The 15,176-nt window shown below is 35.2% G+C and overlaps 1 protein-coding gene across 1 annotated transcript in view; it reads left to right on the top strand.

Annotated features, from left to right (window-relative positions):
• The first annotated feature begins 1,874 nt into the window (after positions 1-1,874).
• Positions 1,875-15,176, top strand: part of psmd14 (proteasome 26S subunit, non-ATPase 14) — a 28,852-nt gene continuing 15,550 nt past the window's right edge. Inside the window, exons 1-2 of the mRNA XM_088930775.1 lie at positions 1,875-2,003; positions 8,912-8,963. Coding sequence (XP_088786901.1) covers positions 8,916-8,963 — 48 coding nt within the window. The 5' untranslated portion in view covers positions 1,875-2,003; positions 8,912-8,915. The remainder of the gene's footprint in view (positions 2,004-8,911; positions 8,964-15,176) is intronic.

Here is a 15,176-nt window from a genome sequence, read left to right as displayed (position 1 = left end):
CATTATATGGAATACAAAACCAAACTCAAGAATATGAAAACGTTTCAAAAGGATATTGAGAGAAAAAAGCAAGAATATTTTCACAGAAGATAACAATACGACGTGAATTCCGGGCACGCTAAATGTTTAAGATATCAAAAAAAATCAAATCAGCACTGTGCAACTAAATGAAAAACCTCCCTTTAAGATAAAAATGCTTATACACTTGAGAACTTCTAATTTGCAATGCTATCTTACATAAAGTATATTATTAATTTATTTTATCCATTGGGTCTATGTACGTATAGTCTTATCTTTTGTGAAATACACACAGCAAATATTAAAATGATGGCAATAGGAAATGCCTTTCAATAATATTGTAATGATTAATGTGTCCTGGAAAATAAGAGGACAAACCAGATTTTCACGTGTCAAACCCGATTAACCATTATTAGTGACACTTAAATGTAAAGGAAATATAGGTCCGTTGAATAAAATATATTGGGATGAAATATTAAAAGCACGCTACGTCTCTGCGTTTTATGCCCCTTTTTCAGATTTGCAGCTACTAATTTTGTATTTCATACCGGTATCCTGCACCCCAATAATTTGATGGAGATTATATAAAACATGAATTAATATCTTTGTATCTTAATAAATATCTAGCGGTGTGAGAAGATCTTCAGGCGTTATTTACCTAATATTAAGGTCAGTCTGAAAGATCTTAAAATGAGCACGATTTTCCGGCGTTTTTACAATTTTTTACATGCCTTATGTTTATAGTAGTTGCTAGTATTAATTGGTATGTTGTAAAACACTGCACAAAATAGGTGAGGTCGGATGCACTTTACATTAAAGCATATGTACATTCGTATGCCCTTTTGAGTACAGTACATATGTCATATTCCTAGATATTAATTAAGGCTAGAGAGAAATCCTACCAGATCTGTCAGAAATGTGCCTGATCCTGACACTACGACAAACATCAATTTGCATTCAGAATAGCCCAAGTTACACAGGAATGCCGGCAAGTATTTTAACAGCAACGCGCACACGAATATGTGGAACACACACAAAATAATCCTTTCTACATTGATTTAGAATAACTACTGTGGGGAAATATAACAATGATTTTACGCGACTTATTAATCAATTTTTATTTATAAAATTGCATATTGCTATTTATTTCCATATTAAACATGTTTGGGTCTCTTCATATTCACACTTTTTATACAATACTTTTTGATTAACAAGAATGTTAATTAAACCTATTTTCGAACGAACCTGTTTTTAGGACTAAATGGCTGTTCTTACAATAAAAGGGTTAATAAAATTCCTAATCCAGAAAAGATTCATCCTGAATTATCAAATGATGGTAATGTCATAATTTCTTCGTCATTTAATTAAATTTACAACTTTTTTACTTGTAAGCCACAAAGCTGTTTCCTTATCCCCGTTTAATTATCATTCTTTAAACTTAGATCCACTCTCATCCAATGGAAGCGACGTCAGGAACTGATGAAAAGTAAATTGAATAAATGCGTCCAGCACATTATGTTAAATGTGTGTGCATCTATCGATCGCACAGTGCTTCATTTTTCCTTGTCTCTATGATGCGCACGAAACCGGCGTCTGTTTACAATCTGTTTCATTTATCTTCCATCTATTGGTTTATATCAGTGTGCTTAAATCTGAACTCTTCACAAAAAAAAGCTTTTCTTAAACGAAAACAACATTTTACAGTTCAAACGACAGTACCAGGTTCATCATAATTTACGCGTGCAAAATAAGATGTTACTACGCACAAAAACAAGTATCTAAGTGTGACACTTGGCTCTCAGCCTTCTGTTTATGAAGGCTTAATTTCTTCAACACTTACGGAATCAATAGTAGGTGACCCGGAAGTGTTTCCTGCGCCGGCGAGGTTGTTTTGAATGAAATCCGGCTGATTCATTGCAGACGCTAAACGGGGTTTACACGTTTAGATACCTGAGCGGATTTTGCGTTTTGTTGCCTTTTTACAGGTAATGTATTTTTTTTTATACAACCTGCTTCAGGAGAATATTATATGTGTATAGATTATGACTGTGTAAAATGTGCAGATCCGGGGATAATTGTAGAAATGTTTCGAAGGCCTAGTCGTTACCAAGAGTAAAATGGGCATTTGTAACTACGGCCTACATAAAATCCATTTGAATTCTGTCAAGCTATCCATCAACGAAATGTTTAGAAACGGTGTTCTTAGACGTGCGTGATATAAAAACGGTTGAAATGTATTTGTGTTTGTTGTTACTTATGTTATGCAGGTTGTATTGACAACACTGTTAAGACTGCTGACGATATATATATACACCTGACATCACTTATATTTCAGTTGAAGTATTCTAATACAAAGGGCTGAACCTGTCCATTTATAATGTAAAATTCACAATTTAACGTACCTTATGGATACTTCTAGTGTAACGTGAAGTTAGGGAAATGAGATTAAGTGGTAGTGTCAGGATTTTTCAGTTATTGGTTTCTTCGCAGTATTAACATATAACTTTTGCTGTGTAGTATTTTTACCTCAGTGTTTAGCTGTCATTTAAAACGAATAATAATAGATTGTGAGAGTTTTCTTCTGCCGTTGGTGTCTACGATACACTTCGTTAGTTTAGCTTTGAGGTGACTAAGCAATCTACAGCAAGTATAGGGTCAGTTTTTTTAAAGTAAAATTGCAATAACCTTTAACCCCGCTATAATTTGTATGTTTTGATTTCCATTTCAATTGATAATGTTAAGAATTATAATTTGTGGGTGTCCTTCAATTTGTTGACAATATATAATCTCACACTACACGTAATATTTTTTAAGCCGATAAATCAGTCTTCAGTACTGAAGTAATGTTTAGCTGAGTGCTAAATACTATAGAGCCTGGACAATACGTGTCAGCATTGCAGTGACATTATCATGTAAATATCTAATAATTTTTAGCAAGGTCTGGCATCATTATACAAGGTGAAAATAGTACTTCATCACCAAAATGTAGAAAATACAATATTTTCATTAATTTTTCACATTGACTTATTTCTCCTTGTTTGTATGATTACTTAGGTGTTGTAGACAATTAATAAATGTGTATACATTTGTGATTTTAATTTTGTAATATAGTTGACACATAGTGACACAGCAATATTGCTGCCCTGTTGCATGATCTCATCAAATCCCCAAAACTAAGCAGTGTTTGTCTGGTCATTACTGGGATAGGAGACCTAATGAAACCAGCTTTCTGCTACTATTGTTGCTGGTGGACCAGTAGGTGGCACTCTTCTCTGTAGACCAGAGTTTTTAGACCAATTCTCCAGTATGGTTACAGGAGAGATTGTGCTATGGGTGATTTTGTCCTTTGAAGGAGACCTTAAACCTGACTGCTTGGTCATTATATGTCCCCTAGTGGTGTTTAGATGATGTGGGTTCTAAACTGAGCTGTCGTGGCTAATTCCATTCTGGACTTGTGTAATGTTGCCTCCCTAAATCTCCCTTAATTCAATAAAGTAATTTGTAAGTACTTCACCAGATTTGCTGTGGGGCATCTGTGTTGGGTACTGGTTCTGGACTCATAAGTGGCAATTTGTAGTTTGAAATTCCAGATGCAGTCATGCAGTTTTATCTCGCCCACATTCCTTCACTTGTATTGCTCCAATAAAATGTCCCACTGTATTGGGTACAAATGTTAAGACGTGTTAATAGTAGTGCTGCTCTTCAGTTTTAGCTGAATTGGTTGTGCTTTGGTATCCTTTGAAATAAAAAGCACTATACAAATTCATAATTTATCATGACTTAATATGTCTTGCAGGTTGTGCTATATAGCTTCATGTATTTTTTTTTAATGTGCCATATTTATGCTGCTCTGATTTGAAGACTAACCATGAAGCATGTTTCTTTTTTGTGTGGTAACTCTTAATGGGTTTTATGATATTAAGAAACATGCTTTGGCCTTTCTTGAGTACAGTTAAGGTTTCCTCAAGTTTATTTCCTCAAAATCTGTTCCTTATATTTTGTGCTTGGTACACACTTGTTATTTTATGCAGTGGTCATTGTAATAGTCATGTACAGTTTTTTTTTAAGTTTGTGTCCTGAATTATTTTTATAAATTTACTCTGCTGAAATGCATGTTAGTGGGGATTTCAATAAGGGGTTACTTTTCAACACTTATGTCTTGAAAAGTGACACACCTGGTTGTGGGTTTGTGCCATATTCTGTATATAGTAAGAACAGTACCATAAACTAGTGTTTGATCTTTAGATAGTATTGAGAGAGAAAACTGGGCCTAGATGGTGAGCAAGCATTGCTTTCTCTTATCAGCCTTTGGTATTGTTTCAGTTGTGAAGTACTAATTTATCCCATGTTTCCCTTTTTTGTCCTTAACTTTTTAAACCAGGAGTTAAAACCAATACTCTGGATTATAGTTTCAGGAATTTAAGGGCCTAATCTGGATAGAACAATGATGTAACCTGACAAACACAAAAGATTGTAGGTCTGTAAAACTGTAGGTTTGGGTTTCCTAGCTATTCAGCCAGTGAAAGTGCCCACCCAGAGCTCAACAGTCTGGATATTGCTGTTTCATTAGCCAGTATCAATGACGGTGGCCCCTGTGGCTTGCTTGAGCACCTGTGAGCTTGTAGTGTTATCTGTCCTTCCAGTAGTGCTTCAGCTCTCTTGTTAGTGATGCATGATCACATTGTTTTTAATAAGAGAAGGTTATACATATCAAGCTATGTCTTGGAGAGACTATCTCTGTCTCTCCTTTTTAAGTGCAAGCTATATTTAAGAGCTGCAAATTCTAGATTGTAGAGGGTAAAAAGTTACAAAACTGTCAGAACAAAAATGCAGTTTTTCTATATAAGGCGTACAAATGAGAGAAGGCCCATCTTGTATGACTGTAGCTTATAGAATGCAAGGAATCTATCTGTTTAACCATTTCTTCATGGTTCCCAGGGAATGTTCTTTTTATTGTTAAACTTTGTAAAAAAAATAGAAATAAATGGTGTCTTGATACCTCTCGGTAATGCTGAGATGAACTAGAATAGGGCTTATCAACCATTCAGAAGGGGCCAAGGTATCAAGGGTGAGCCCATTCAGTTATTTTTATGGATTTGTGTGCCATTGATACTTTTTGAATGTCAGGAATACCTCTACTTAAATTTTTAGTAATTAAAACATGATATTAAAATTAATTTATTGATTTTAGATCTTATGTGCATGCCTTACCATTTAGTGTGATCCTTATACTTGCTTTACCTTTCTGAGTTCTCTAAACTTAAGCTTATAGCTTGACACTTTAAAGGGGAACTGTGATGCTATTTTTACATGTTAGGGTTAGAAAGAATCAGCATTGCTGAGTGAATTTCAAACTACAATAAAAGTAAAATGTACATAGTAACTTGTGAAACCTCCAATTTACATCACAAAATAGATACAAATTTCCAGGAATGCACATCACTATTCTCTGCTGTTTAGAACTAGGCAACAAAGCTTCCGGTGACATGCTGCAGCCTTATTACACTGTAAACAAGCAGGCTTGTGAATCCATCTCTGTGAATACAGTAGAAATATTGTTCTCAATTTTGCTGTGATTTTACTAATAAATAGAATTTACTTGTTAACTCTCCATGCAGATCACATTGGAAACTTTCTGTACTGAAATATCTGCTGCTAATACCAGGAATTAAGTAATACCTGTACTTAATTTGCACATTATATCACATTACATTAGTCATTACAGTGACTAGTGAGCAGGAAGGGCCATGTCGCGATTCATGAGAACTCTCCCTCTTTAAATATGAGAGAATGTGGACGTCCATCTCCTTCAGCTTCAAGGCAAACCGAGGAACAGAAAATTTGCTATCTTCACCCCTGTAGTCATTACATTATTGAGATCATAATTTGAAATCTTGGCACAAAGATTTTTTCAATAATAAGATGAAAATTTACTGTGGGATGCCAGTGTGATCCGCAGCGATCTTTGCAAAAACCTTCTATTTTCTCATAGCAAGGGCACTGGCAGTTGTCACAGAAAATATTCCACGACATAATACATACGTGTCTTAGCTCTTTCTCACTCTGTAGTTGTACCTTGCATGGTTTTTAGACATTACAGCTCTTCTCGAATTCCATCTGAGTCACAGAACCTTGCAAGAATTGCTAATTGCGGTACGTCGTTTATATCAATGCACTCATGTGCAACACTAAATACTTCATCTTTTAATGCCAGTGTCTGTTGATTGTTACCATTTTTCAGCCATTTCACTTATGCATCACTCCTCTGATCTAGCAGACATTGGTACGTTTAATAGTCTCCGCCTTGTCTGCACAGCTTAGAGCCCGAACACATGGTCTTGTGTTGAACAAATCCATAATCATCTCTCTAAAAGGGCAGAAATGAGCCAACATCTAACTTTCATAGCAGCTGCCATTTTGTCCAAAATGTTTGTCTTTACACTTAAGTGTAAAAAAATGTATCAGCTGCAATGATTGTGAGCTTTTCTGTGAAAACGATAAGCTTACCCCGTTAAAAACAGTGCAGTAAAATGTCAATTGCATCATTTTTTCTTTACCAAAGAGCCATTATTGGGAACGTCAAGTATTGCTTTATTCATTTTTAACTTACTTTCTTTGTTAATTAGACTTTTATTGCAAGTGCACATTGTTAAAAATCCCTTTGTGAGCCAATAATAGCACGCATGCCTTAGGTTGCTGACTTCTGTCCCAGAGGTTACTAGAGTGATGGAAATCACTGGTGTTTAAGTTTTTAAGGCAAACCTTTCACCAAGCCCATGGAATGTAGAAATGGATTGGAATGTAGAAACGCAGAAAGTAATTTACACCTTCAATTTAATGTCCACTTAGCACACCATCAGTGTTTAGCTAGTGTTAGGAAGAAACCACTCTTCAAAAGTGGGTCTGAAATAAGATTATCATGTCTGTGACTTGACTGCCTTGCTCTATTTTTATACTTTTAATGTGTGTGGATTCAGTTGTGATCACCTGATAATTTCTATAATGTATAATTACTAAAAAAGCATCCTGTGGTGGGGGGACAAAATAGCAATGGGAAGAAAGAAAACAGTACAGCTAAGAGAATGGAAAGATAATAGTTAACGTAACGAGAGAATATGGAAGTGCAGGTACAAAATACAGAAGATAAATGCTGATGTTGACATCCCTGTTTCTTCTTCATATTGTGAACTGTTCATAGATCCGTGCAAAATTAATGTGAATTTTCCACTGCTTAGTCAGTAAAATAAAACCGTACTGAGCCTGACCTGATCAATAAGGCACTAAGAGATTGTGTAATAGTAATTCTGCATGCACTCATATTTTAATACATGATTCTGTTAGTGCCTTTATGTGTTTTTAAGCAGTCAATTCATTAGAGAGTGAAGAACATGATGAGAAGGGTTACATTTGTTCAGCAGATCGTTTGTGCTAAGTACTAGTTCTGGGTACCTCAAAAGGTAATTTCTATCTCTGAGTGAAAAAAATCTTAGTAATCCCTGCTCAAAGAAAATGAGACCCGCCTTCTGCCTCGGTATATGGGGTCTCTAGATGAAGACTGTGTTTGTGAGCTACAGTGGGACAAATACCAAATACCAAAATTACCAAAAAATAAGGTCAAAATAAAAAACACAACATAAGTGCTTATGTTTTTTTTTAAATATAAATCTGTGAATTCTTTGTACATCTCCTGTTTATTTCACTTATCTTTGTTGGCTCAATAACTTTGCCTTCTACAGGGTTATATCGCAACAACTAAATCGTATTAGAACTATCCAGAGCCCCTCCTGGTCATTTTTCAATGGCTGTTCTAAGGACTACAGCAGTATTATGTAGGTCACCGTACATGGTGAAACACTGCTGTCAACATGGTCTGTCAGATACTGGAAGTACTATTGCATCACCATTTAATTCATCCAGTCCACTCCTGGAAAAGCGCACAGCTTTTCCTAGAATTAGTGTGAACACCTCCTCTTATTTTATTCCACTCTGCATCTGAAAAACAGTGCCTGAAGCAGGCTGAAGTTGAACAGAAGGAATGACGATAATGAACGTGACACCTGTGTAATTCACTTTTTCAATTAAAACAGATGGAAGAATGAATTTTCTTAATTAATCTTAATACTGATTTGAAGACAATTATATGAAATTCTCTGAATTTGTGTTACAACAAGCATTCATTTTACTCACTTTTTACTTTAAAATGCACATTTATCCAGAAATCCAAATTTTATGACAAGTGGTAAGCTTGGATTGTGTACTGTTAGGTTTATTTATTAAAAAGTCTTAAAATCAGGGTCTGGTTTGTGATCGATTATTACAGACATCTCTTCTTGAAGCTGCACTGAACTGTTATGGTATCCAGTAGTAACATACATAAAGCTGTGCTTTACATGACGTGAAATACAAATTAAACACTCATTTGTTTAGAGATTTATATCATTTGACACCACATATCACATGAGGTATTGATTATATCTGACAAGCTGCAAGATAATTAACATCAGAGTTACTAATCAAGATTTCTCCCTAATGTGTAGTGAAACCTTATTTTTCACTTAATTTTAAAATAAGAGTTGCCTTAGGTATTCCAAAGCTATTACTTTGGAAGGAGAGGCAGCCTTCAAAAGCATGAAGAGTACAACTCATCTGGTTGAGAAAACTCTATAGGTATAGCCCTGCAGTAAACCAAGGTAACCTTCAAAACAAAGCAAAAAATGATTCTGTTAATTAGCAAGGAAGGCAGATTCTTGAATTAGAATGTGGTGTTAATTAACAGGAAATCTGATGTTGTGTAGTAATTACCACCAATATTTTTGACATTTAAAGATTGAAGGTGAATTACTGTGTTGAAAGTTGCAGGCATAATAACTTTTGCATTTCTCCTCTTTTAAAGAAACATGGACAGACTCCTGAGGCTTGGTGGTGGGATGCCTGGACTGGGTCAGGTGAGGTGTCAGTTTTCCCCCAGCAATTTCCCTTTGCTCTCAAGTTTAAGTGACGTGTGGAATAGTTTCTTTGAAATAAGCAGATGGAAGCTGAACATTACAGTGTAAGAAATAGAATCGACCACAATGTCTTTTGTCCTTGGATATGATACATATTTCACTGAAATAAGCCCATTAATAGTGAAAGTGTGTAGATGTGTCTACAGTTTGTGGCAATGCCATTTTCACAGTTTAGAAGGTCACTTAATGTAGTCTGAAATAACTAGAAACATAAAACGGACAAAACTAGAGTGCCACCTCTCAAACTCAGATGTACAGCAATTTTAAGAGTAACAGTGTGTAATGCATGTGCTGCTTTGCAAGTCATTGAATTGGCAGCAACAGTCTCTGAGGGTGCCATGGGTCGCATTCAAATTGAATCACAACCTATTGATACCTTGTATGGACGGAAAGCAAGGAATTGTCGCTATCCCCTTGTTTGTTTCTGTGGTGATTTTAAAACTCTGATCTTGGAGAGTAATTTTGGCAGATACAGAATGTGATGACAGAGGTAGCGGCGAGATCTCAACAAGAATCCCAAAGGAGATTCTCCAAGTCTGGGGGGGCTGCCTGGATGGCATCTAAACATTATGCCAGACTTGTGAACTGGGTAATTTATGTAAGGCTATTGTGTCATGAGCATGTCCGATAACAGACTGCTTTTTAATTCTGACATTGAATTTCTTTCCACTTATAGCATTCTACAGCCACTTAAAGTGGGATGTTATATAGTTAAGCAAAGCAACAGGTACTGTCAAACTGTTCTATGTCAGCAGTACAGTGAAATAATTTTAAAAAAGTAGGACAATTCTTCCTATTCGCTAAATGTCTTATACAGCCTATATATATATACACATTTTAAATGCAAAACTTTCCTGTTGTGCCTTGTCTTAATTGTCTTCAGAAAAAGAAATGGGACAATTCCAAAAGTGAAATACATTCAAGTGTTAAACAGAGTTTTATATTTATAGTTGATGAGTCTGGAAAAGATTAATTTGAATTTTTTTTTATTATACTTTACTTATGCACTACAATATATTCAAAGTATTTTCAGGTGTTTATCTTTGTTGTGCATTGAGTTTTGATTGTGTAAATGCTGCGTCGGGACATTCTAAGCCAATCTGTAAACTGTTAAGTATGAGTACACTCAACGTTCATCTCTCAGGCTTCACAAATATAAGTGTTGTGGTAGAAGCCTTCTGTTTGTGTGCTTGATCCTGAAATACAAATAAACACAAACACTATAAAAACTGAAGAATTACACCCAGGTGTAAAACTGATCTAAAGGCAGAAACAAAAATGTTACTCCTTAGCTTAGAATAATTTTATCATTTGTAATTAGTATAATTGTATAGTTGCTAGCCTAGAATTAGATTAGATTTTTTGGGGGGAAGAAAAAGGGTTAACATGAGAATCCATTGTAATGTGGTAATGGAAATTATTTTTTATGAAACATTCCATAATTTGAGCACTTTCTTGCTCTGGAATGTATAATGCAATTCTTCAAAGAATGAATATGATATTGTGATTCTTAGTAAATTCAGTTTTTGATTTTTTTTACAATGTTCCAGCTACTGTAGCTATATTTTGAAACAGTGCCTGTTACTGTGGTGCTAAGTGTTAATTGCAGTTTGATCTCCAAAGGTGAATACAAATGCAGCATACTTTTCCATATGTTTTAGTTGATGTATTCAAATCTTAATGAGTTCTCTGAAATGCAGATCTACAGTCAGCTAAGCGAGCTTTAATCAAATAAATGCTTTGAATATATTTAATTGTTGCACTCAGGATTTTAGATTTCACCTGGAATTGTTAACCTGAAATGCAATAAAGTAATGAAAATTATATTGCAGAATTTTTTTGTCTTGACTGCCAGTTATGTTTTGTGCCTATACTTTTATAAAGCTGGAAAGACCTATAGCAAGCCATGCATTTAAAGGGTTAAGACAGCATGAAAGAATTCATTTCCAGTTTAATGACCTAGCCTTGCTGGGCTAGGACGACAGGGAACATGCTCCTGACTTGTACTGAATTTGCCAATTAACACCTCCAATAACAGGTTGCCTCTGAATATCACAGAAGCGGTGAGAGGAGGAATTGGTTTACATGCAGTTTGTTTTCCGCTTTTGCTCTTTGAATATTCAGTACTTTCAAAGATTTAAATCTACTATTATCTTCTGCTTCATGAGAATGAGATGCATTTTGTGTGAACCAGAATTTTGGAAATGTCCTTGTTCCAATCAAATGAAGAGGAGTGTTGATTTGGAAAGGCTGGATTTAGATCTTTATTTTCTTAAAAAGAAAGATGCACTCTGTAGAAAAATAACAAAATGTAAGGCTGTCATGAAACTGTGCAGTAGTTAACTACATGACCGCTATTTTTGATAAATGTCAAACCAGGGAAAAGAACTAGACATATATTTAAAAAAGTAAAAGACATAATAAGATATGTTTAAAACATTTTAGTCTCACCAAAGTAGGAAGACATTACTCTTTCTTTTTCTGGTGGAATATTATATCTCTTACTGATTATTTCCGAGTGGTTTCTTATGCATTTATGTGCTTTTCCGTGTATGTTTGTAACACTGGACTGGTGTGCTAAACAACACTTTAGGCGGGTGTGAATTTTCCAACACACCAGGTGAAAATCACAATGGGCATAGTGTTCCTTTGAGTCCCTTTTACAGGTAGAAGTGCTTAGAGAGGTTAATGATTAAAAAATAGAGCAAATGCAGAAACACCTTTGGAAGTGTGTAATGTGGACATTCCTATTCTGCAACGTCTTGGTATTAATAAAATAATCATTGTATGCTGCTTCATGTGAGTGTAAAGTAAATAGTGCCAGTGACCCAGTCTCACAATAACACCTTGGCTCGCAATTAATCAGCAGGTATTTTATTAAAATATAATAATCAAAGAATGGCTCAATAATTGATACCGGTTCACACCATGGGAAAGGTGGAGTAATCTATCTAATAGCGTTAACAAATTTGCAGAGAAGGACTTTGTGGATAACACTTTGAGGTGCTAGCTTTGTGCTGTTACGATGACAAATGCCTTTTCTTAACACTTTGTCAACAAGAGCAGCTTCAGGCAGTCCAAATACCACATTCTATTTCTAGTGGTTTTACTTAAATATTTAAGAGCAAGATTATCATTTCAACCACTGTTGAAAAAATAAAAAACACACTTTCCAAAATGTATTATGATATCAAATAAAGGCAATTTATCCTTTTGATATATGTAGCTTTTATATATAGATGTGATCTGTATTACTAAGGTTTACCCACAAATCCAGCTATTTAGTAGAGTGTTAATAAACCATCTGGCTGGGGCAAAGTTTAAAGCCATGCTGGCAGACCAGTTTACTGACTGACACTTCCTCACAGTAGTGGGTGGAGGGCTTCATTAATGCCCAAGTTTTTCTCCCAGAATCTGCTAGTATATTTTATGAGCCATGCTGCTTGATCTTGATGATGATGACAATGATTTCTGAAAGAATAAATGATATTCAGTCCTTTTATAAAAAGTGCTACATATTCTGAAGTTATTTTAAGTAAACAATTATTTTGTGAAATTTGAGACGACATTACATTTTTTTTTGCATGGCAGTCAGAGTCATTGTAAATCTGGCTTCATCCGCCTTTCTTGGTGAGAGGAAACATTTTACGTTTCTTAATCCTGAAGCTGTGAAAATGGCATACCATATGTAATGTTGCTGGTTTCTGTTTGTCTAATCAGTCCTCTGGAGATCTATCACTCTTGTGCCAATGAGCATGCTGTTTCTTTGTCTTTGTGGTTTGTGGTTTTATCAAACATTTGAGTTGCATGAGTTGTATATTTTAAAATGTTAATCATTTGCTATTTAATGCTTAGAATAAACAGGTATTTTAATTAGCTTTCTAAATTGATAGCTTTTTTTCTGGTAAAAAGTATGCCTAAATGAAGACCCAAAACAGCAGTTAGTGCTTTAGACCTGAAGCACAAATGTTGTTCTTAATGTGTACTACCTATAAATGTATTAACACTGTTAATAACAAATAATTCTATCTAGCTCGGTATCAGCCTCTGATCTCTTAAACAAGTCTGTCTAGTTTTGTTTAAATCGCATTGACCACCAGTTAACTAGCTGAGAAAAATGCAAGCTTTCCGTATTGAAAATTGAATAAGTATAAGCATTCCATGAGGACACTTTGGCAAGGTGTACAGATAAGGAATTTTATACTTTTCCTCAGTCGGAAAACAATTAGGAAGTATCCTGTGAAATCGTCAGCCAGTTCTAAGGGGATGTGATGGTGAATCACTTCTTCTGCCACATGTATGGTTAGGAAGTCAGAATCGTGACTTTTTGCTTAAATCTAAAACAAGTACATATTAGACTTAATAAATATCTAACTTAAAATGAGCAACATATGTATCATTTAGCGTGAAATCTAAAAAGAGGTTTTTGTAACTTTCTATTTGCCCTGGAAAAGTGCATTAGAGGATGAATTTTCTGTTTATCCACATACATTTGAATAAAGCAGAGCTTTACTGGTTAGGGTGCTAAACATAATATTGAAAAGAATTTGATGTATAACCTTTTGAAGATTAATTTATATGATAAAGTTTTGGGCTCTCTATACCTTGTGGTTTTATTTACTAAAGGTTTTTTAACCTTATAGTAAAAAAGTGATTTGTGTTTTTTGTCACAAGATAGAAGACAAAAATAGAATGTTTAAAAAATTTTAGTGAAATTAGTCAAATAAACATACAACATCTACAAAGCCATTACTGGTTGATATTTAATCAGTATTGTTTGTATCTATTTTAATAGCTAGTCTTCAGAAGTTCTTGGTTTGGTATTAAAATTCCTTTGACTAAAAATTCTCCCGGTCGGTCCAAGCATGTGCAGTGATTAGTCAATGTACAAGACCATTATTTTCTTTTTTTTTTAATTGAATCACCTTTATTTTTATGATACTTTTCCAATCTAAACAAGCCAATTGTGTGTTTTTCCTCAAATTGTTGCCGCAATTTACACAACGGCAGAAAGGAAAATGAGAAAGTGAAGGCAGGCTCTTCTAAGCCGCCTACCAATGAGACATTTGGTTTCTAACACTTCTGACTTGTCATAGCCCAGTAAAGGAGGTACAGCCCTCACCAATAGCACCACATGCGTGTATGCATCTAGGTGGCTACAGTGGTCTCTGTGAATCAAGCGTTCTCACTAATCCCACCTACTTTTGATAATTGTGTACCGCCGATTGCGGGATCGTGCCAGTCGGCTAGTGACGTGACTCAGGCTTGAACCTGTGATCGTCAAGCTCACCCCACACTCAAATGAGCACATTTACGGGTTGAGCGACTTGGGAGGTTTTGCACTTTTTAAATCCTGTGTATACTATGACACTGTAAAGCTGATTATTTTATCATTGAAATGGCTTTCTTCAATGACATTGATTGTTGGTTTTAATCTCTTTAGGCTACTTTGCATTAGCTTGTGTTATTTGTTCAAACGGTTTTGCTCTTAATTAAAACGGAAGAGCTCCTTTGTCTTCCCTTTTCTGTCACACCCTCCTAGTTTGAAGACATTTGTATTTTGGCACCTGAAAAACAGCTGCATTTCATTAATCGCAAGCACATGGCCAATCACAAATTGACGTTGTTTTTACATCTGATTACTTAGTGTCACGGACATTTCCTGGAGTTTATACAGTGATCTCACTGTAATTTCTGACCAGTAAAGGGAAATTTAACTGATTCTTTGAAACTTTGAAAAACTAAGATATGCATTTTAAATAAAAAGTGGTGAAAGCCTATAGGGCTGGGCGATAATTCGATAACGATAATTATCGCGATATAATTTTCCTCGATATAATTTTAACAAAAGTTTGATAAATGTTCGATATATGTTTATGCTTGGCGCATGATATGCGCGTGCGCACAAAATACTGAGCGAGTGTGTGTGCGTGTTGCAGACCAGGCAGCTAACGTGGTCTTGTTTACCCACGCGGTAGTGGTTGACAGGATTGTAGTTAGAGTGGAGAAATGAGCGACACTGAAGCAAATGTAGTGCTGCCCACGACCAGCTCGAAGGACGATGACATCGTCGATAGAAAAGGTCATTCAACTTCGGTAATTTGGAGATATTTTGGCTTTTTACGATCAGACATAAAACAGAGCACTTTAAAC

Source organism: Atractosteus spatula, chromosome 13, assembly GCF_055471065.1.
Source record: "Atractosteus spatula isolate fAtrSpa1 chromosome 13, fAtrSpa1.hap1, whole genome shotgun sequence".
Lineage (NCBI taxonomy): Eukaryota > Metazoa > Chordata > Actinopteri > Semionotiformes > Lepisosteidae > Atractosteus > Atractosteus spatula.
This window is presented reverse-complemented; position numbering and strand designations above follow the sequence as displayed.